Source organism: Osmerus eperlanus, chromosome 19 (assembly GCF_963692335.1).
Source record: "Osmerus eperlanus chromosome 19, fOsmEpe2.1, whole genome shotgun sequence".
Classification (NCBI taxonomy): Eukaryota; Metazoa; Chordata; class Actinopteri; order Osmeriformes; family Osmeridae; genus Osmerus; species Osmerus eperlanus.
In genome coordinates this window covers 7,762,370-7,784,734 of record NC_085036.1, presented here as the reverse complement: position 1 = coordinate 7,784,734, position 22,365 = coordinate 7,762,370, and the positions used below count along the sequence as shown (strand labels likewise).

Genomic DNA, 22,365 nt, shown 5'->3' with positions numbered 1-22,365 from the left:
TCTTCTTCCGCTGTGGTTTATGTCTCAGAAGAAGTAAAAAAAAACGGGTTTTGTACCTTTATTTCATTGCTTGGGTGAAAGTTTCCTTGTCTTGGCCTTTGTGAGTGGGGAGCCCATAAAAGCAGATCTAAAGGTTTATGTCTGGAGGGGTAAAGGTGGCATCAAACATTTATACATCAAGCTGTATCATGTTGAATTACGATTACTTCCTCTCAGACTCCCGTCCACTGTCGGGTGGCTGAGTACATCTGCATTAAACCATACAGGCGTGCAGACATCCCTGAGTGTCAAGCAGCTGTAAGCAATCATTGGTCCAAATCAGACAGAGATGCAGTATGAATGAGACAGCTGTGCAGATAGGTCAGGATACAGAGCTTCCACCGCTTGGTTTTGTTTATGTGCTCCAGTCAATCCATACCATTTCACAGGGACCATAAACAGGAAAAAGGGCAGTGATCTGATGCAAGTAACTGAATTACGACGTCTCACAGACAACCGTTTTAAATTAGTCTCTGTTTTCTATATTATGAAACTGGCAGTGGTTCATTTTTTTTTGGGGGGGTGGGGGTTGATGTTTAAAACGTACACTTCAAACATGGTTTGACATTCAGTGTAAAGTTATCAAGTGAAAAAATGATGCAACTTTAGTTGAGTTATGGTGTAATGCTCACATATTTTTTGTAAGGAGACTTCGAAGGTCGCTGTCTTTTCAGCTTGGATCATCAAGTGCAGAATCAAAGGAAATCAAATCAAAAAGGAGAATCAATGTCAACACAATGAAGGTTGATTCAATAAATATAAACCTCACATCATCGAGTGGGATATTATTTGATCAAAAGTGACGTGGACAGAATACATGTGTCTTGACACCTATGACCTTTGGTCGATGGAATACATTTCTCTTTCGACATCCCTTAACGTCATTCCAATGATGGTGTGTTCCTATGATTGAGCTTGACAATGATATCTAATGTTGATGGCAAATTAACATCCCCATCGCTCATCTCTGTTTACTGTTAGACAATGGTTTTGCGTCATGTCACTTGGGAGACACAACTCATGACCTGCTTAGCTTCCCTCATGACAAAAAGCTCAGGTCACAGGCACATAAACACACACACACACATACATACAGACACTCCCTCCCTCACGCACACATGCAGTATGCACCATACGGTACACACACATTTAAGAAAGCAAGCCAATCATTACCTAGGAAAACAAAACAGCGACATCCAATCTTAAGTAACACTCACAGATCGTTTGTTTGTCTTCCAGGACTGAGCCAGTCTGGTATTTGCCCTGACAAAGACAGAGAAGGGGGAGACATCTGGAAGAACGGCCTTGCGTAAGTGCCAGCCAGCAGTCCCATCCTACCCCCACTGCTGAAAGAAACACTTAGTCACTTTCATTCTCCAGGGAAACGCAGAGGTTCAGGAACACAACCCACTGGAGCTACTGTGGATCATTGCTAATACTGTAGGAATTGTAGGCTTTCATGGAGTAAATGAGATGAAAATAGATGTAAAGTACCAAAGAAAGGTTTTATTGGGTGCAGGAATATTGGTGTCACACACACACACACGCACCCACACACACAAAGACCCCTCCCTTCCTCAGAGACCATTTAGACCCTACAGAAGTGACTCAGCTGTCAGCTGGATGACTCAGGGGGCCCATGGTGTGTATATATGTGTGACTGTGTGCGTGTGTGTGTGTGTGTGTGTGCATGCATGTGTGGGTGTGTGGTGGTGGTGGGGGTGAGGGTTGTGGACGGGCAGTGGAGGAGACACGCAAGCACCCAACCATGGGTCCTATCCCCAGGGGAGAGTTTCAGCCCAGCACAACCAAACAGACTTGACGCTTGAGTGACAAGGCCTATGGGGGCCTTCAAGCAGTGCAGGTTAGCAGCCAGGGCAGCGGCCAGTACTGTGGACAACCGGCACATTTGAACAACGGTGCAACTCCCTGGAGGACAGTCGCAGGAAACTCTGAGCGTTATGTCGGTACACTTTGGAGCCATGCCAGGTCCAGACCCCTCTGTTCGGAGGTACTGTGGCCCGACATCTTACAGGACTGGGGTGTGAGCAGCCTATCGGTCAGCTAGGAGTTCCACAACCAGGGTTTGGACCCGGCCACTCTGACTGACAGATTGGGGTGGTCACTAGCCTGAGGTGGGGTGAGGTAGGACAGAGTGTGGGTATGTGTGTAGTTGTGTGTGTGTTGTTTGTGTGTGCAGGATGTAAATGAGAGAAGTTATGGAATAGAGAAGAGTAAAGTATAATAGATGACTGTATAGTGTACTCCTGTGCAGTACTGTATAGTAAGTGCAGTGAAATAGTACTTTATTAAATTGCACAATAAACGAATATGTGGAACTTCTTCTGGTTTCTTGAATTATGAGTCACCCGCATGGAAGAGTTCTGTCATCAACTCAGATGAAATGTCCTTGGGTGAATTACTTATCCTGTGACACTGACCCATGTCTGGTATGTTTTATCTAAAACAAAAGTCAATATTTGAAATAATAATTGCTTTCATGTGATCATCACTGTATCACTTCAAATTAAATATAGTAGCATATAATATCCATCCATCCATCATCTGCCGCTTTTCCGGGGTCGGGTCACAGGGGCAGCAACCTAAGCAGGGAGGCCCAGTCTGAGCATATAATATAGTAATAGTATTATACATAGTACTTGCCTCATTTTGTCCTGGACAAATAGCTTGGCAAAAATGTAAAAACTTAGGGGCACACTAGTTGATTTGAATTTCACAGTCTCCTCACCCTACACATTATGAGTTAGTGAAGGATCAAAGATAGAAGAGAGTGACAGTTGATGGGAGTGAGGACAACCCAGTGACAACGCTTTTCAACCTCAACCAATCCAACACCATCAAAGTACAGTATCACAACCTTTTCATCTTATTTACCTCAATGAATAAAACAAACATTTACACGCTCGCATTTACGAATGTTTTGACATTCCAAGAAAAGAGCGAGAGATGCAATTTCACGGTGTTCAATTTCAAAATGACAACTTCTATACACCTCGTGACATTCAGAAGTTTGACTCCAACTGTGACATTTTATAAGAAGGCTATTCATAATCTGTGCTGTCTATTTCTGTTCACAGGTTTATAAAACATAAATGAAGTTTATACTCTAGAGGCCATCATGGTGTACACAACATCATATATATTGTTCCATACTATTCTATTGGCCAAGAATAGCTAGCAAGTATATCTGTTGTTCGACCTGTGTTTGCTTTGCTTCCTACACAGTGCTTTAGATCATTTACCGTAGCTGCTTAGCATACAGTATACTCACTATGAGGGACTTTCCTATTGTATTGATCTGCTTATAATGACACTGGGCAACACCACGTCAAGAACCTTAAGAAGGTTTAGGATTCCCAGTGCATGGCTATGAGTACGCCACGGTATTGCCTGATGTCACACGCTGTCGATTTGATTTCCCTCCATGGTGCGTGGCCATGTCATGTCTGCCTTGCTTGAAGGTATAAAGTACTCTGTCACTCCTGGCCTCACGCTTCATCAATCTTGCCAAAGCTCGTTGCTGCGGTTCCTCTGGAAGCCCAACCTGTGAATGGGTCGGTATTTGTGTCGGCTTACCTTATCAAACCTCGTGATTATCTTTAACAGTCGTCCTAAGCCAAGCGTAAAATGATATCAGGGACCAGACCCTGGTTGTGAGATTCTGATTTCATGAGTAATAAATAACAGGAACACGAGTTGTCCCACGCAGACAGGAAAAGACCAGAGAGAGACCCATTCCTGAGTGTGTAGCACCAGGGAAGATGTACAGGCTGAGGCCCATGCCTGACTGTGTAGCACCAGGGAAGATGTACAGGCTGAGGCCCATGCCTGAGTGTGTAGCACCAGGGAAGATGTACAGGCTGAGGCCCATGTCTGACTGTATAGCACCAGGGAAGATGTACAGGCTGAGGCCCATGTCTGACTGTATAGCACCAGGGAAGATGTACAGGCTGAGGCCCATGCCTGAGTGTGTAGCACCAGGGAAGATGTACAGGCTGAGACCCATAACTGAGTGTATAGCACCAGGGAAGATGTACAGGCTGAGGCCCATGCCTGACTGTGTAGCACCAGGGAAGATGTACAGGCTGACGCCCATGCCTGACTGTGTAGCACCAGGGAAGATGTACAGGCTGACGCCCATGCCTGAGTGTGTAGCACCAGGGAAGATGTACAGGCTGAGGCCCATGCCTGACTGTGTAGTACCAGGGAAGATGTACAGGCTGACGCCCATGCCTGAGTGTGTAGCACCAGGGAAGATGTACAGGCTGAGGCCCATGCCTGACTGTGTAGTACCAGGGAAGATGTACAGGCTGACGCCCATGCCTGAGTGTGTAGCACCAGGGAAGATGTACAGGCTGGGGCCCATGCCTGACTGTGTAGCACCAGGGAAGATGTACAGGCTGGGGCCCATGCCTGACTGTGTAGCACCAGGGAAGATGTACAGGCTGAGGCCCATGCCTGACTGTGTAGTACCAGGGAAGATGTACAGGCTGACGCCCATGCCTGAGTGTGTAGCACCAGGGAAGATGTACAGGCTGAGGCCCATGCCTGACTGTGTAGTACCAGGGAAGATGTACAGGCTGACGCCCATGCCTGAGTGTGTAGCACCAGGGAAGATGTACAGGCTGAGGCCCATGCCTGACTGTGTAGTACCAGGGAAGATGTACAGGCTGGGGCCCATGCCTGACTGTGTAGCACCAGGGAAGATGTACAGGCTGGGGCCCATGCCTGACTGTGTAGCACCAGGGAAGATGTACAGGCTGGGGCCCATGCCTGACTGTGTAGCACCAGGGAAGATGTACAGGCTGGGGCCCATGTCTGACTGTGTAGCACCAGGGAAGATGTACAGGTTGGATTTTTCTCACTACACTCTCACCGACTCTGCTTGACCTCAAACTTGACTTTTTAAAATTTCATCGGTTTAGTCATGCTTTAGGAACACACAACAGTCTGTCTGAGAGATTAAAGATGAGATCATTTGCATACCCGGGGCCATCCCTGTGGGGGTTGCATACTAATCACCCGACAGATCAAATGCATCACAGCCACTTCACGTCAGGGGCGACGACAAGATCAGATTATCCGCCCCGAGGAAGTTCTGGCACCATCACACTTTCAAAGTTAAACCATAACCTCTGAAACTACCCTTGTGATAATGTGCCTTACTTACGGTTTTGGCATCTAATAATAAATAGCGCAACCCATGTCCCATATGGTTTCACACATTGAAAAGACACTGTCCCGCACCTGAAGACACGGAACCCATTCTGTCAACTGTTTGTGCTGTGTTTTGGGGTGTTATTGTTACTTTAGATCCCACAGTGTTGAGAAAGACTTTGATCATCAGCATAGCCGATGGACGAGCAATTGAACACGCCAATATGTCATCACAAGTCAACATTGCAACAATTCTCCGAGCCCGACCTTGACTTATGTAATTATCCAAATGTTCACGTGTGGCATCCCAACTGCAAACCAAACGAGGTGGAAAGTCTGCCTGCCTGCCTGCCCGCCTCCCAGGCTCTCCCCTGTGTCTCTCCATAACAAGCTACACCTGATGCTTGGTAGGCAGGGCTTTGGTTGAGCTCTCCATGCATTCAGTCTGATGAGGACAAATTCCTCATCAGCTGTTCCTGTTCAAATGACGAATGTCCCTTTTCCCAAAAACAACGCACCAAACGTTTGAAAGGCAGGCAGATCAACAGAAGTAGATCACGCTGACAGCCAGCTCAATCGAGGCGTGCACATTTCTCACAGCCTAGTGCTAGCCATGTAATAGCCCAGATGTATCTCTTCCGGCTCAAGGTGACTAACTCGAGATCAGGAAAATGATTCTGCCATGGGGGGAGGGAGAGATCGTTTTGGCTGTCACCCTTTGTACAAACGTTGAGAAATAAGACTTGAGTTCATGCCATCAATACCAACGAGATTGTTCCTGCATCCGCTGTAGCAGATCATGTATTGATGTTGCCAGGGAAACTACCGGACTGGTGTGAGCACTGGATACAGATTAAGCAGGACTTCACTTTCCTTCTGCTACCAGAGAAGAAGAGGGGGATAATCTAGGTCAGAAGCAGAGGCAGTCATGTGGTATTTAAATCAGAGCAGAGCGTATGCAGCATTTCTTTAAAGCTGCTTTAAGGGCCATTAACACGTAAAATGTCGTCTGCATCTGCTTGCATCTCGACACTTTGTCTTTAACACAAGCTTGAGTGTAAAACCTAGCCGATCGTTCTGAAGCGGGACCACTCTCCCTGGACGAGGATCAATATGGATAAAGTACAGTAAAATGATTTTAAAATGAGTGGTGAAAGACATGTTAACAAGAACCCGTTCTGAAATAAGACAGTATTCACAAGGTCAGATAAAAGTGAGAAAGTGAATTCACCGAAACACCCAAAGGAACATACAAGATTTATTGAACCGTTGCAGGCCCATGGGGTGTTATGTTGAAGGCTGAGAACCGTATCTTGCTGGAGAGGTATAACATGAAGGCTGGACCATTAGAAGAGAATTCTACTGTGTGGATTTGGGTCAGACTAAAAATACATCAATGTTAAAAGCACTACAGATGTTGACGGCTCTGACACTGTATGACACATCCCAGGTGCCCATCCCCCCACCACAAACATGCTCCAACACACACACACACACACACACATTGCATCCATAATGCGTGTTAGATAAGATCTCCCACCGAAGTCATCGTAGCGTATTGACTGCAAGATGAGCTGGTGCACCGGCCTTATCTCCAACATCAACACATTTTGTTTTTCCTAAACCTGAAAGTCGCCAGAGGTTCAATTAGTATCTGAAAAATGAAAGCCTTTTAAACTGGAGAGCACCACAGGGTTTCTCTTTGAACTCCTCAATTTGTTTGCTGACAAAAAAATGCGAATTCAGGCGAAGAAACCGAAGGGGCATGCGGCGAGTGCTCCACGGTTCGCGATGTAAAGGTAGGGTGGATTCCTCAGAGAAGCAGAGGTCTGATCTAAACTTTGTCGCCGGAAGAAAACTCCTCCGTGCGGTACAGACTGACTAACTTTAACAGTGATGCATCACAGCAAGTTAACTGTGCGAGAATACCCATCCATCATCACCACGTAGGAAACGTTTGATGTATGGATGTGTAATTTTGCCATTTATCAACTGGATCGTTAATCGGCCAAGAGAAATTAAAGCTTATCCGAATGAAGGAGACTAAGTAAGGAGTAAGAGAAAAGCCTGATGCCAAATTAATAGCTTTTAATGTCAGTGATCTCTAGAGGCTTTTAGTCCTGGCTAATTACTCAAGTCAAAGCTCAAATCTCTCCTAAATTGTCCTTGCCTCTCTTCAATCCCGCTATTTGTTCACGCTGGCCTTTTGAAGGCTTGGAAATTAAAGTTTATTATGAGGTTTGGTTGATGTGTGTGTGATGGGTGGGGGTGGTGTGGATGTGGAACATGAATGCAGTGGAGAGATTCACTAAAGTAATACAGGAAAACTGAAGTAGTACACTAAAGCTAAAGTCGAGCACTGATTCAAATGATGAAATGACCAAATGTGTGTGTGTTCATGGATTGAGTGTGCATGTCGTGAGGGCTTGTGTGTGTGTGTGTGTGAGTGAGTGAGTGTGTGTAGCAGTCATCTTTCTGCTTTGTTTCATACCTTTCTTTTTCTAGCTCAAATCCAAGCTGTATGTGATGGTGTTATTGTGTGAGTGAGGACAGTTTATTGCAGACCCTCTTGCTACAGCTAAATCATTTTGGGTTAACCACTGTAAGCAAAAAACACACACACATAGCCTACACATGCACACACACACACACACAGGTTTGTTAAGTGTGACAGGTTATGTCCCTTGCTGGTCAAACACTTCAAAATTCAGTCAGTACTCCTGAAGTACAGGAAAATTCAATCATCAAAACCAATAGGTTTTCGAACATTGCATCATGAGATAGTTTATCTACCTTATAAAGGTTCATGATTTGAATTGCACTCTATACTAGTATAGAGTACAATTAGTAAGTATTATGATAACTCTAATACTGGCCAGGGATTTAGTTGTGCTCTCCTTAGATATTGTATACGATATGAAAAACAATACAATAAAAAGAGATTCTCTGTCATACAGTATGCTAGGCCACCTATATTTTTGGGTTGGGACCAAATTCCTAATGGACAGTTGGCTCAGGTATTACTTGTATTCAAAGAGAGTTCTCCTACTCCCAACTCACTCACCTTGTATTGGATGCACATGACACGATTCCGACTGGAGTGATTTCTATGATAGTATTTGAGGAGTGCAGTTACAGCATAAACAGTAGGGGATGCATTATTTATAAGGGGTCCTGATACCGTGGCTCCAGGGTCCTCGAGCAGAACAGATGAAAGGCTACTTTGATGGCTCATTCATTGTGTAATAACCAGGGGGATTGAGTGCCATCTCCAAGCAGCTGTGACTTCACCCAGCGGAGGGCCAGGTGCCAGGGCAGGGGTTCATGTCAGACAGCCCTGTTTCTTGGAACACATCAAACTACCCTGTCCTCATCACTGACCAATCAACCACACCACAAAGAGCGACCTCACATGACTCACAATATGCTGTGTCATCTGTTGTTTGTTAAAGTTCTGGTAGACTTGGAGCACCTCCAATTCAGAGTTGGTTTCAAATCCAAACCCATCTCAAGCTAGTTGAAACTCTGTGTCGTATTTGGATGTAAAACTGCCTAATGCCTTATCTTGACCTATGTACATCCCTTAAGGAATAAAAACCACACACACTGATGAATGCAATCATTTTATTGTAAAATTCCACAGCTGTGTGCAATTCCCTCATGAAAAGGATATTTTTTCAGTACATATAGTATATTATGCAGACCCTAACAGTGTCCCTTTTGTACAATACTCAAGAAATATACATAGATGGCAAACAATTAACATTATAATGGAGTTCAGATTGGATGTATTTTTCTTTTGGATGCCTGTTACCCAGTACTGCAATGACGGTGTGATATATTGTCTTTTTTCTCCAGCCTGACAAAATATATAACAATAGAAATTATTTACATGTGCTCTTCACATAGTACTTATTTTGTATTTCCCTCCAAGTAAAATAATGAAATCTAAAACTGGATGAAGTGCACAAGATGCAGCTATGGGCAAAAGCAGGGACCAAGTAAAATTAATAAAAATCAAACCAAGACATTGGGATTACCAACACCATCCTAACGTTCCAGAACTCTCTGTGAGCTCTAGGTTCTATCAGTAGGCCATCACGTATGACGTGTGTGTGACATGTGTGTCGTGTGACATGACATGTATGTTTCAATTCTAGGGAATATACAATGTTTGCATCTTCATGAAAACCAGGTAAAGAGACATTAATAATGTAAATCTGATGTAAATCCAACACAATCAATAATACTGAATGGGCGTTCTAGCTTGGATGACTGGTTGTTGTTGGGGCTTTATAAACCAAGTTAAAATTTAGTTTAATCACCATACTGTGCTCGACAAAACACATAATGATACTTAGATATGCCTATGGATATGCCTATTCATTCTTCACTGGTTAAGGTAGTGAACCTGTGCTTTGATATTTATCTGCATGTTACATATATATTCAGATGATTTATCTGTGTGATGAGTGCTTGAATAGTTGGAGACTGTATGCTCACAAAGTACCTTTCCTCTATTAACTTCCATCACCACCCAAACAATAAATTAAATAGAAATACATAAAGAACACCTAACTTGTCTCCAAAAGGATATGCTGTATTCAAACGTGTGTTAAGTTTGGCACTTAAAGTTATTTTCCACACCGTACATTCTCCTACACTACTATACAGTAATGCAAACCAATAAACTATCGACCCATGTATTTCCCAAGGTTCTAGAAAAGAATAAATTAACAAATAAATAAATACCTAAATGAATACAAAATACATGTAATATAAATACATACACACTTAAGACAAGACTAGGTACCGAGCGACAGCTTTTCGACATAAGCCATAAATAGAATACAATTAAGAGTACAACTGAATACAACATAGGAAATGAGCTTTAGCTAAGGTACTGCAGCTCACAGAGCTAAGAGACCTGAATATGACTCACTGTCAACACTGACCATGGCCTGGCACATTTCAGGTTGCTGGCCTCACTCTTTCAACCCTATAAGAAACACCAGATGCATTGAGGATGGCAAATTCACTCAGATGAGCCGATCTGTTCAGTGTCTCAGGTACAGCTAGCTTAACATCACAGTAGGATCTCTGAAAGTAATGTGTCACTAAAGGCTTTGCAGGTACTTTCTGCTACCTACTTTTGTAGCCATTCATTCAATCAACGAGTTGAATAGGCCATAAGATACTACTGTATGTAGACCACAACATAGTAAACACAAGATTAACAAGATAAACATACTCACTACACGTTGAACAAAAGTGTTTATCAGTTTGCTCACACAAGACATTCTCCATCTCTTGTTCTTAGGATCCTCCTAACCAGGGAAATACTTATTAGAAAAACAAACAATATCCCACATGAAATGTGAAATTATAATTATTGACCATTATGTGTCTTAAACTATCATGAAATGTATACCTGCTGCTTTTCATTTGTGATATATGTACATAATATAGTCTTGGTGCATGTTTTACATCTCCTTAATTACGTTTTGAGTAGGAGGCTGTAGTTTGGTCTGCACTGTACTTTACGTTGACATTCAAATTGTTGAAGATATAACTATATTGCAATGATGCATATCAAATGCAAAGCAAGATTCTTAAACTTGGAGCCTGGACCCCTTTCCTGATCAGATCACTTCCGTTTCCACAGTGATTCTCTAAGAAGTAAGGCTTGTGCATCTGGTCTGGTTACAAGCAGATGCTTTCATCTCACTGACGAGGCCGAGTGCATCAATATTCCTGTTGTAGATGGATTACTAACGCGGGAGAAAGGAAGTGTGTGAAAAGGTTGCCGTTTTTTGATGATGTAAGGATGACCATGACGGTCTAATTGATCCTGGGTTACATTTGACATCCACGAAAGCCTAAATTATATAGGCATCGATATAACGACTGGACTGTGTGTCCTCTTCTACTGGGGGCAAATAGGTTAGGTGAGAGAAACAAGCAATTATGTTTTACTAATCTATTTGATAAAAAAAATCCCTTTGATCAAATTAAACAGGGGGACGGATAGCTGTTACAAACAAACAAAAAACAATGTTGGTATTTTCCCCATGCCATCAGTACTAAAAATCTGAACATCTGTTGTGCCTTGTGGAGATGGTTGCCAATATAGCAAGATGGTTTAAAAAAAATCTGATGTTCTCAGTGCAGTCTATTAGATCATAATATTCATTAAAATGAAACTATGTAAAAGTGTGGGAACTATCATCTCACATACATATGTAGAGATAATGCTCAACTTTATAAGACAAAAGCTGAGAGCATTTGGATCATCTCATTTTCTACTTTCCCTAAAAAATTTACAATTTAATCTGGAGTCATGACCAACAGTGCTCATTTTGTATCCATAGCCAACGGTAGAAGACCTTAACACATTGGTCAATTTTTGGCCTGAATGGTGCATGCAATAAATATAAACCACTACATAATAGTAAAATATATACAACGTTTGTACAGTTGACCATTAAACATAAACCAAACTTTCCATCTCTCTGACCACACGTGAAATATAATTATTTTTAAGTGTGCTAATCATATAGTTGAAGCAAACTTAATGAGTAAACGTCAAAAATCATATTTACTGTTTAAAATATATCTGTTAAAGTGCATTCGATTTTTTGTCATGTTCTATCCTGGTTTGTAATGGGTTAACATAATACAGCCATAAATTAGAATTGAGAGCAATAACTAGTACTGTCAAATATGGGAACAAAAGATAAAGAAAAATCCGGAAGTGACCATTTCTCATCCAATCAGCACACGCATCCTCAGAAAACACCTGTTTTCAGAGCTTTAGGAATGAAGTCACTTTCCATGCAAAAAATGTAATACAAAAACAAAACCTAAGCAATGAAGGTTCGAAGTGGACAAATTATAATATCTTGGTGAATTGAAGAAACCATGACAATGCATAAGGAATCTGGGAACTACAGTCATGCAGAAAAACTGAACTCAGAGTCTTGCTTACCCCAAGCAGAATTATGTTTTACACTATCAAACTCCAGACCCCATCATGCCTTGGTTGGTTTTGCTACAACTTTTGCTTCATCCCCAGGAACAGATGATTCAGAGAAAACATAGTAACTAAACGATGATATCAAAAATCAAAGAAAGAACGGACAAAAACTCAGTGGGCCCCCCCCCTTTCTCATGAACTGTCTTGCTGGAGCAAAGTGTATGTATGGTATGTTCTAAGGCTGGCTACACCCCTGGACCTAAAGATAGAGATAGGAGACCCAGTATACCAGGTTGAAGAGACCGAACGCGGTGGGGAAGAAGATGCGTGCGTACGAGTCTATCTTGGCCACGCGGATGTGCAACCGCCCGTGTCGCCATGCCCCGGAACGGCAGTCCTCGAAACAGCAGAAGAAGCTGGTGCAGTCCTTGCCGTCCAGGCATTCGTAGCCGTACTCCTCGTCGCCCTCCTGCATGTGCGTGGCGTTGTTCATCTGGATGGCCGTGGCCGAGCGAGGACGGATGTCCACCGTCGGGGTCTGCTTTGGACAGAGAGAACAGTGATCCATCGCAGCCTACGACTGGGGACTTTCCCCACCCCAGGGGACCTACTCTTGCTTTGGGGCATTTTGTTTTTTTCATTTTGGTTAGTCAGCAGGAAATGGTAATTTGCACCTTAGCTTGCCAATGACATGTCAGGAAGAAAGAATACCCCAAACAAATAACGCAACCCTGTTATTTGAATTCATGCAGCTTATAACAGACACTGGTCTGATTTCTCTCTCCATATTAGTACATCATCAGACTGAGGTATCAGGCATGAGAATGGTATGTAGCCTATTCAAATTCTCTGACCACACGGTTGAACATGATGAATGAAGGAGATTTGAGCGACATATGTTAGGATGACTCAACTCTGTCTCACCCTGTCAAGTGACTGTTTAGGCTAGGTATCCGTGTGAGTCGGTGTAACTTTGACATAACTAATGTGCTCCAGACTGTCGGAATGACTGTGAAGTCCATCCATTCTCATATCTGATATCTGAGCTTTATATACACACCACATTCTTGATGCACATTACAGTGGTCACTCCAGTTTCGGAGCAGCATTAGGAGTTAGTAGCTTCTTGTGATTTCTTTAGCATTTCAATGATGCTAGTGCTGGGCAACCCATTTTCAACTCTGCTGCTTTGCGTCACAGGAACGCACTAGGAGTATCCCGACCGCCCCTAGATGAACATAATCTCTTTTATGTGAATTACACACATTTATGACATAATTTGAGATGCCATTATGGTTTATGACGCACCTATTGCATGCTTTAGGATGAGACATTCTTTGAAAGGCTTATGTTCCTTATTTCTACTCTTCTTGTTATTATAAATTTCCCTTCCTAACCAGCACACCACTGGAGGGCACGGTCTTAAATTTAAAGCAACTTTTTGAAATAGGACAGTGACAGCAGCATGTCATTTGCTATGTCAGTCAAAGGAGAGACAATTAGTATTCAAATTGAGCGTTTTCATGGGCTTTTATCTCAGAAGGCCATGTAACCTTTGCACAAATTGGAATTCCGGCTCTTTGAAAGATTAATTCTCCCTCTGCTAACTTTTGGGTGTGTAAGTTTGGCTGACCTTGCAGATTTCAACAGAAACATTTAAAAAAAAACGTAAGGCTCATAATACAGTACACTACACGAACTAAACGCCACTGTTGTTAGAGGATAAAATACAAGATAACTGTAGTGTTTATCTCAATAATATCACACACAGATTCATCCTGACCATAAGGAATGATTGCTCAGAGCATGTGTTCCTTAACAAGCTGTAAACGCTGATTGAACACTAATTCATTCCCGGCAGCACAATTTTGCCCAGCACTAGTACACAAGGGTGCTTGTCATCCCTTTAAAAACGATACATAACCACATGTAAAAGACGGATTGGTTGGCTTTCACTTTATAGTCCGAATGATTGACAGCAGCGAGGGGGATTAGCAAAGCAGGCCATGTGACTCTGTTCTCAGATTGCAGTGGAAGCGCGTGGCAGCTCAAGCAGAAGGAGCACACACAGATCCTGCTGCACAGCCGGCCAGGGGGGTTGGCATGACAACACAGTGGCAACGCAGCTTTAACCGGGTGAAAGTAGACAACCTCTCAACGTTTGGAAACACAGAGGATCCCATGGTGGATCCTGATGACCTCATCAAAACTGCACTAAGCTTTCCATTTAGATCGTCATAGCAGTGTTTCCATAAATGGCAGATGTGTGTCACTAACCTAAAAGTAGATAGTCCAGTCGAAACTCATTCTTGCCAAATTTGGCATTCCACATGGATGCAGGAGGTGTTTGGAAGTGCAACATTCTCCTAACTACAGCAGTAATATAACTCCTTTCTACCCTGTTGGATCGAGGGTAAAGATTACCCCAGCTAAATCTGCTGAGAGTAGTCATTAAGACGTTAATTAGACTTAAACACAAAGTTTAAAAGGGGTTGTCTATTTCAGTCTGTTAAGGCTCTGCTGACTACAGGACGTGTCAGGTTGAAAAGCCCCACAAACACACAGGTAGAGGTTACAGTGACGGAGAGAAAAAGCCACCACTATATTACTGGGTTTACAACAGCAGCAGTGAGACAGATAAAGGCAAAATAAAATGGAGGAGAAAATATATATATATACTGTGGGCTGGTCTGTTCCTTTGCTCTGGACATGTGTTGGATGTTTATCTGAGAGAGCAGAAATTGCTATCGCTACACACAAGTCCGTCTAGCTGCCTCCACACTACGCAGCCCCTGGTTTTCTGATAGTGTGAAGAGATTCTGAGCTAAAAGTTTTGTTTGAGAAAAGGGGCAATCCAGAACAGGCAGTTAGCAGTGATGTACGCTAGGCCGGAGAGGAAAAATGCAACAGACACATGCAGTCAACAGTTGAAACGCAGACACAGGCAATATACCTTTGAGGAAAAGAGCCGGAGGAGCTTTTGTCCAAACAGGACATGGAATTGAAAGAGAATAAACAAAAAAAGGAGCACATGTAAAAGAAACAAACACACAAAGAGAATGTCAAAACAACAGCAGTACTGCTGAACTGAAAGTGGCGAGAGAATATCATACTTTGACACACAGGCACACAGGAGGAATATGCATGGTGGGGCTACATCACATTCAACAGCATATTTATCAGACTGTAGTCTACGCGCTATGCACAACATACATGATACAAACTTGAAATAAATTACTGAAAGGTTATTTTTATCCTAGACATGTTGTTGTTGGCCAATTATAATACTGTACTAATGCAAGACAAAGGGACTCTTTGCTAATGTGTTATGAAAACATTTTCATAGTACATCATGTCGGCAACTTTAGGTCATTTGTGGCAGTAAAAAGAGAATACAATTTAAATACATACTGTTGGACCAGACACACATACTGTTAAGAAACAGGGAAAAGATATAGAAAGATACATTTTTGACAACATATATTTTTTTGTAGATAGTTTTTTGCAAGACCTGTTTAGGATTTATTAAATTACGTCTTTCTTTTCATGATGTTGTTTATGAAGCAATTAGTCCAAATGGAATGCTTTATAAGTTCCAGTATGCATACATTTACCAGAAAGATCATAAATAAACAGTTGTGTTCATGCATAATATAAATCTCTGAACTCCATCACATTAAAATAGGGCGCTACTGTTTGCTATGGTGGACATTTTGTACTGGACAAACCTAAAAGAAATTAAAGGAGAATACTTTCTGAACTATTAATCTAGATCAAAAGGACCTGCGTCAAGGCATCTGCATCTTTGGCAGACCATGTAAATCAACCTCATCAAGAACGTTCCCTTAGAGATGTAAACTAAGCATTAGAGTCCCACAGTTATTCAGTAATCCTTCTTTCATTTACATCACAAAGCAAATCTAAAGTTATGGACTAGTACAATTCCCATCTTAGTGAATAGTAGTAGGTACTTGTAATACTAGTAGGAGTAATTGGGTCAGAATGTTTTTATTTAGTTAAGTTTGGGGATGAGAAGTCAGTTTTATTGATTCAAGTTCAATTTCCTAATGAACTTCAGTTAGTTAAGATAATCCTAGATCTTTGCTTGTAGGGAAACCTACCATTGCCTTTGAACATCACAAGCTAAAAGCTATTATGGTGAGTGGACTGTTGAGCACACAAGACATTCCCAGGTCCATGTAAAAGGGTCTAAACACCAGCCGTAACAGATGTGGTGTGGATTAAGGACAGCCTCGGGCCTACTGCATCTGCATGGTCGCCTCAAGAATACTGTTGTATCTGCTTCAGAGAAAATACCACCTCACCAAGCTGTCTGACAGCCTGCATTACGCTGGCTTACCATCGTGCAATACAATCAGTAAAAGGTGGAGCTTGGGTCAACACACATGGTGGGACTTCCATGGGAGAGATATTGATGTAATGTATCTCTGCGGTCGAAGACAGATGTTAAGGCTGTTGAAAGTTGCTTCTCTAAAATTGGGTCAGAATGCTTCGGAGGAAAATACTGCGCTCGGCAGACCAAACATAGGAATTCTTCTTTAGTGCATATCTGTCAAAATGTGACATTGGGATATCAGAATGTTCTCTATTTAGGCACCATCATTATTTTCCCTAAGTGTCACAGCTTGTGTGCTTTTCCAGACAGTAAACGTAGTTAAAGGCAGACTAGCGGTTTCTAGTCTAGGCCTGGAAGGTTCTAGAAAAGTCACTCACCGGGTTTTTCTTCTTCTTGTCCTTGTTTTTGCTGGGCTTCCTGTTGCTCACAAAGTAATGCAGCGTGCCGTACTCTATCAGGGCGGCGAAGACGAAGATGAAACACACGGAGACAAAGAGATCCATGGCGGTTACGTAGGACACCTTCGGCAGGGACTTCCTGGCAATGGTACTGAGGGTGGTCATGGTCAGCACCGTGGTGATGCCTGTCAGTGACACAGAGGAAACAGATGGTCCCCAAAGTCACACGAGGTGGGGGCAAAGGTGACACCAGATGCGGTGAACACGTTCTCGTTTCGAATTCAAGGGACTTGATGTAGCGTAGGACTTTGAACAGCGTTGGTGTGCGGGAGAATGTAATGGAAAGGGCAATGAATGTCCTTTGTTATTCTGTACTGTATGCACATACCGCTCTGTTCAGTACCTGCCTAACTACTCCTAGTTTCCCACAGATGTGGGAGGGAGCCAACGACAACCCCCAACAGTTCCCCTCTACCTAAAAATATTCTTTCCTGTGATTATTCACCAAGAGGATTTTCAGACCGGCTGACCTGAATAAGAATGGAATTAAAAACAGTACAGTACACAAATGGTGGAATAGTTTTACATTTAGATGAGAGCCACCATCGCGCGCTCGCCGCTTTTCAATACCAAATGTATTCTGACCGGGAGAAAACTTGGGGGAAACTTGGAAGGACGCTCCCTATGGTGTACAACATATGTATAATCCATGAAGGGCACAATTTCTCACCTCATAGAAGGATGACAAGGAAACAGGCCACCTCAGTCACAATAACGGATTTATTTCCATGAAGGCACAGAGAGTGTTAAAGTGCTGGATTACACAAACCAGAGGCTTATGAAATACAGAGTCGGGTTAATTGCCAACACTTGACGCAATGTGACGTACGGTTTCCCCGCGAGGAACATCGGCCAACTGTTGTGCGCTCGCCCTTATCCAGTCTTGTCAATAGTCTACCCATCAACCATCTGCTGTGCTCTTTGTCACCATTGCAGAGGATAAGGGGGAGGCACAGGGCCATGAAAACGTTTGTGGAAACGTACACCGACAGTGCTGACTGCAGCCAGCGAATAGATATAAAACCAACACATCTTATCAACATGGGGGTTCTTGAAATAGATCTCGAGGGAGCTAATCACATAATAATTTGTTTGTAATTTTGTATTTTTTTTCACTTGACATGAGACTCATCTTCCTGGCCCCAGATTAATGTTGCAGCATTCCCAACAGGGGGTGGTTGGGGAGTGATTGTGATATTTTACTGGATGGCGCTGAAGGATTAAGAATTATGTCACAGCCATTAATCCCCAGCAATGTCTACCTTTCTGCTATCTTCCATGAGGAAAGTAAAATATTTGAACATGTGTGCAGTTTGTTGCAGATCACAATGAGTGCGACCATGTTCAGTCACATTTATAATGTCATGACGACATTTTGGCGCAGTACATAGATAAATGTGATAAGATTAACTTTGGATATGTTACAACACGGTTGCTTTACATTCAGCAGTGCTTGTAAGGTCAAGACTGAGATCATCCCAGGCTTTCAAGAAGCTGACTAAGGAACTACGTTGTGATTGGATGAGAAAATTCTCTCCGGCCATCTTCCACTTTAGAAACCAAGCAGGGGTTAAAATGCCAACAAACTCCATTCAAATTGTCTTAACCACTTGCTTTTACCTTAAGAAAAGCTGGCACCTGCAAAAAAATTGCCAAGCTGGCATCTTTCTTGCTGTGATATTTAATTTAACACTCATTAAGACATGCATAACATACATATGTGCCGGGATGGCCTCATATAATGAAGACAGACTATATTCTGAAGCATCTGCAGTCTCTGAGAGGAGAGAGGCTGGCCTGATTCACCACAGGTCTTATGTACTGTAGTGATGAGAGAGGGATTAATTAGGGGCAAGATTGCTAATGAACACCACTGTGATCCTGCAACGTATGTTAGGGTTTTGGCTAGGTTGGATGGGATTAGGGAAATGAATGCCTTGGCAGAACCCCCACTGATTAAATATAAAACAGATAATAATAGTACCCATCATTATTTGTTCTCTGTTTGTGTGTATTTCTGCAAAAACATACCCATCATGTGTTTGCTCAAGGCAAACCCTTTACTTAAAAGCCACAGACATGCGGCGCGTCGAAACAGCTGCAGAGCCTCATACATATTTACCATGACTTACCGTCTCAACCGCCACAGTCACTGAGGTATTATAAAGGGATGTCTCCTCACCTAAGGAAGTCCTAGCGGGCACGGCGTCCTTGTTGATCCAGAAGGAGACCCAGGAGAGGACAACAATGAGGGTGCAGGGGATGTAGGTCTGGATGGTGAAGTAGCCCATCCTCCTGCTCAGGTCAAAGAACACCGTCAGCACCACGTAGTCTCCTGCCAGAGGGAAGACAAGCGCAGGGAAACATTAGCCACGGTTAACGATGCAGTGCGGCTGAAGCATCGATTCCCGAAGAGAGGCAAACTGTCAGGACAAATGTGCATTTGGAAAGGCGAGCATATGGAACGATTAGAAAGAGTCGGAAAAATGTAGGACGCGTGGATAAAAGGAGGATTGCGGAAAAGACGCAAAACACTAGGGCAAACATGCATTTGAAACGAGCGTTGCGTATTAACACCCAAACAACGTCATCTGCCGCCAGACACACATGCGTCGGGAGCAGTAATTGCTCCCTAATTTCACGGTGGACAAGGAAGACTGACTCGACCCTCCTCATCAATCAAACACCTCTATCAACTCCGTCCTGTCAACAATCCCCCCAAACAGCTCCTCGCCCTGCTGACCCAGCCAGATGGCAAGTGTTAGGAGGTGGATGATCCTCTGGCCAAGACCTGACACGTCCAGGTTCCCCTGGGGGTCTACCTCTGTTCAAACACATTGGAGTCTCCTTGTACAACATCCAGACCACTACTAGTAAAACAAGAGCACAACCTCTTTCCTATAGAACCGATATTTCTGGCCAGCCTGACAGAGAGAGGTCTCTCTCTCTCCCTGCCTGCCTGATTCGTTCCTGTGGGCCTGTGTCGGTTTACAGTGTTGCACACTAGCATGCAGCGACCGTACAGCCAAAGCGCTGTTTCACACCATGTCAAGAGTAGCTGCGTTGAATCCCCCGTCCATCACTGTTTGAGACTGGTAGCCTGGAAGGTACACAGCTTGTGTGTACCTTCTCCATTCTGCCAATGTGAAGAACAGTTTAGCTGAGAGCGGAACAGCTGGGGTGTGTTCATGAAGTACTAAGCTATTTTGGCAACCTGGTTGTTTACCTTGCAACAATCCCAAATTGTCCACCATTGGCGTGCATGCGTGCGTGTCTGCACACAGTCGGGTTGTTGTCGAGATAGCAGGTCTGAGAGAGGGATCTCACACTGATTATCTGATCGCCTCACCACTAAGAGCATCCTGAAATAACGAACTCCGAGCGACAGTGAACAACGTTCCTGTGTCTGCTCTGTTCCGCTGACGCGGCAGGCCTGCTCAGTAATAGGTGTAGGAGACACATTAAGTTCGCTTCTCAGGGGTCTGTGGTTGAATATTTGTTTTTATTAACATTACATTAGCCGAGACCTGAAACTTGCCCAGAGGCAGCTGAGAAACAGCCAGTTAATACACTTATTTCAGCATGGTCAGCATGGCAATTGCTACATACCATTACCTCGTTCTATTAATAATGATGGGTTGTTGCCATAGGGCCTCGTATAGGCTGCAAGACACCTACGCTGCATGGCTCTGTCAGTTTGTCTGTGAGAGTCATTACAGGGAACATTGCTCTCTAGATAGAGACGTCCCCAACACATACAAACGCGGACCCCCTTATTTCACCTCCTGGAGTAATGAGCTGTTTCAGCTTTCATAACGAATTGCAGTACAGCAGTAGACTGAGCTTAACTTTTTTCTTGTTGTTTGGCTAGCCTGTTGCCTGCTGACCACAACAAGGTATTAGTCCTCATAAATAATAATAATAATAAACGTGTTCACAGCATAACCCTTAATTCCATATCATTCCAAACTTCAGTAGTTCAGTAGATAGACGCAGGTTGGCGCAAAAGCAAAGTCTAAAATATGTCAATTTATCAGGTGTCAATTCCACATTATTCTCAAGGACTAATACACAGAATAGATGTGATGCCATTGAGAAGCACAGAGCCACCTTAACACCACGTTGTTCTCATTCGTCCTGAGTGAATTTGCAAATGCATTTCACAACAATGCACCGCAACCGAAACGACCTTCAGAACCCCGCCACTTCACGCTCCCTCGACGGATGCGGGAGTGAGAGCAGCCTGCTAGCTCCAGCAGCGGCAGACTGGCTCCCCGCGCATCTCTCTCCAGGCTGGAGGACATCAAAGGGTCCTGTGCCTGATGCCTGGTGCTTGGTTCCTCCTAATGAGAGCCCAGCATACGTAGGCCTCAAAGCTGCCTAGCTCTGCTGTGCTCTGCCAGGAGTTCTCATCTGTCAGCCCAGACAGATAATGGAACAAATGGCGTAGGTGTGAACACGCCTGGGCTCCTTTTATCTTTCCACCATGGGAATGAGCTCATGACTTGCTTCTCTACTGGGGGAGCGCTTGGGGGGTGGGTTACCATTTCTTGTGATATATTTATATATCTATTTATCTTTGACAGAAAGTACAAAGCTCTCCGACGTGAGAGAGAATATGAAAGGTGGTCAAATATGGGCTCTCTAGCTCAGGCTTAAGCTAAGCTTGAATGCAGTTGGGTTGTTAATGAAGCCTGTTTCCCAAGTATTTTTTCCGGTGATTTTTCTAATTTGTTTTCATGTTGAGCAGGTGTGTCTAGCTTTGATGTTTCTACAATAAGACAACATATGAGAGTGACTTGCCATTGCATGGCAAATTCAGTACGGGGTGGAATGGGAAATATGCCGTGCAAACTAAAACAGAAAATTGAAGCCATTGTTTATGTTGAGATATTATTTCCAGTATTTTTATTAGTATTCCACATTTTCCGGGTGCAGGCAATTTAGTAAACACCTCACAGATGTAATCTCGTCTCTCTCTCCATAGAGTTCTGGAATGCAATAATAACTTGGTGGGGGAAGATCATTCATCAGAGCACACCATTGAGGCCTCAGAGAATGCCGAACCGAATTACACACATGAAACAGACCCGTGCTCATTCCAACCCACCAAAACAAGATTACAGGAGTAAATATGTCTTTCCATTTTTCCATTTTTAAATGAAAAAAGGAGGGTTTATAGGGTGGTGCGGGAACTGCTGAAACATCATTCCCAGGAATGTTGCTGCATATTGCCAAGGGCTGAGTTTGTTAAAGGAAATATGGTAATGGTGGTTTAGGCTGCTGACCAAGAGGAAAGCTCCACAGCACCTCTGGCAGAAGAAAAACGCCATCTCAGGCTCCGTAAATTGGTGTGA

The 22,365-nt window shown here is 43.3% G+C and overlaps 1 protein-coding gene across 3 annotated transcripts in view; it reads right to left on the bottom strand.

Annotated features, from left to right (window-relative positions):
* Positions 1–8,827: 8,827 nt before the first annotated feature.
* Positions 8,828–22,365, bottom strand: part of gabrg2 (gamma-aminobutyric acid type A receptor subunit gamma2) — a 32,116-nt gene continuing 18,578 nt past the window's right edge. Inside the window, exons 7-10 of one of the 3 annotated variants that reach the window (XM_062485471.1) lie at positions 19,191–19,343; positions 16,928–17,133; positions 15,147–15,170; positions 8,828–12,734 (exon numbers count right to left, since the gene is read on the bottom strand). In XM_062485471.1, the coding sequence (XP_062341455.1) occupies positions 12,453–12,734; positions 15,147–15,170; positions 16,928–17,133; positions 19,191–19,343 (665 nt within the window). In that variant the 3' untranslated portion in view covers positions 8,828–12,452. The remainder of the gene's footprint in view (positions 12,735–15,146; positions 15,171–16,927; positions 17,134–19,190; positions 19,344–22,365) is intronic. The other 2 variants (XM_062485472.1, XM_062485473.1) reach the window with 2 other exon arrangements.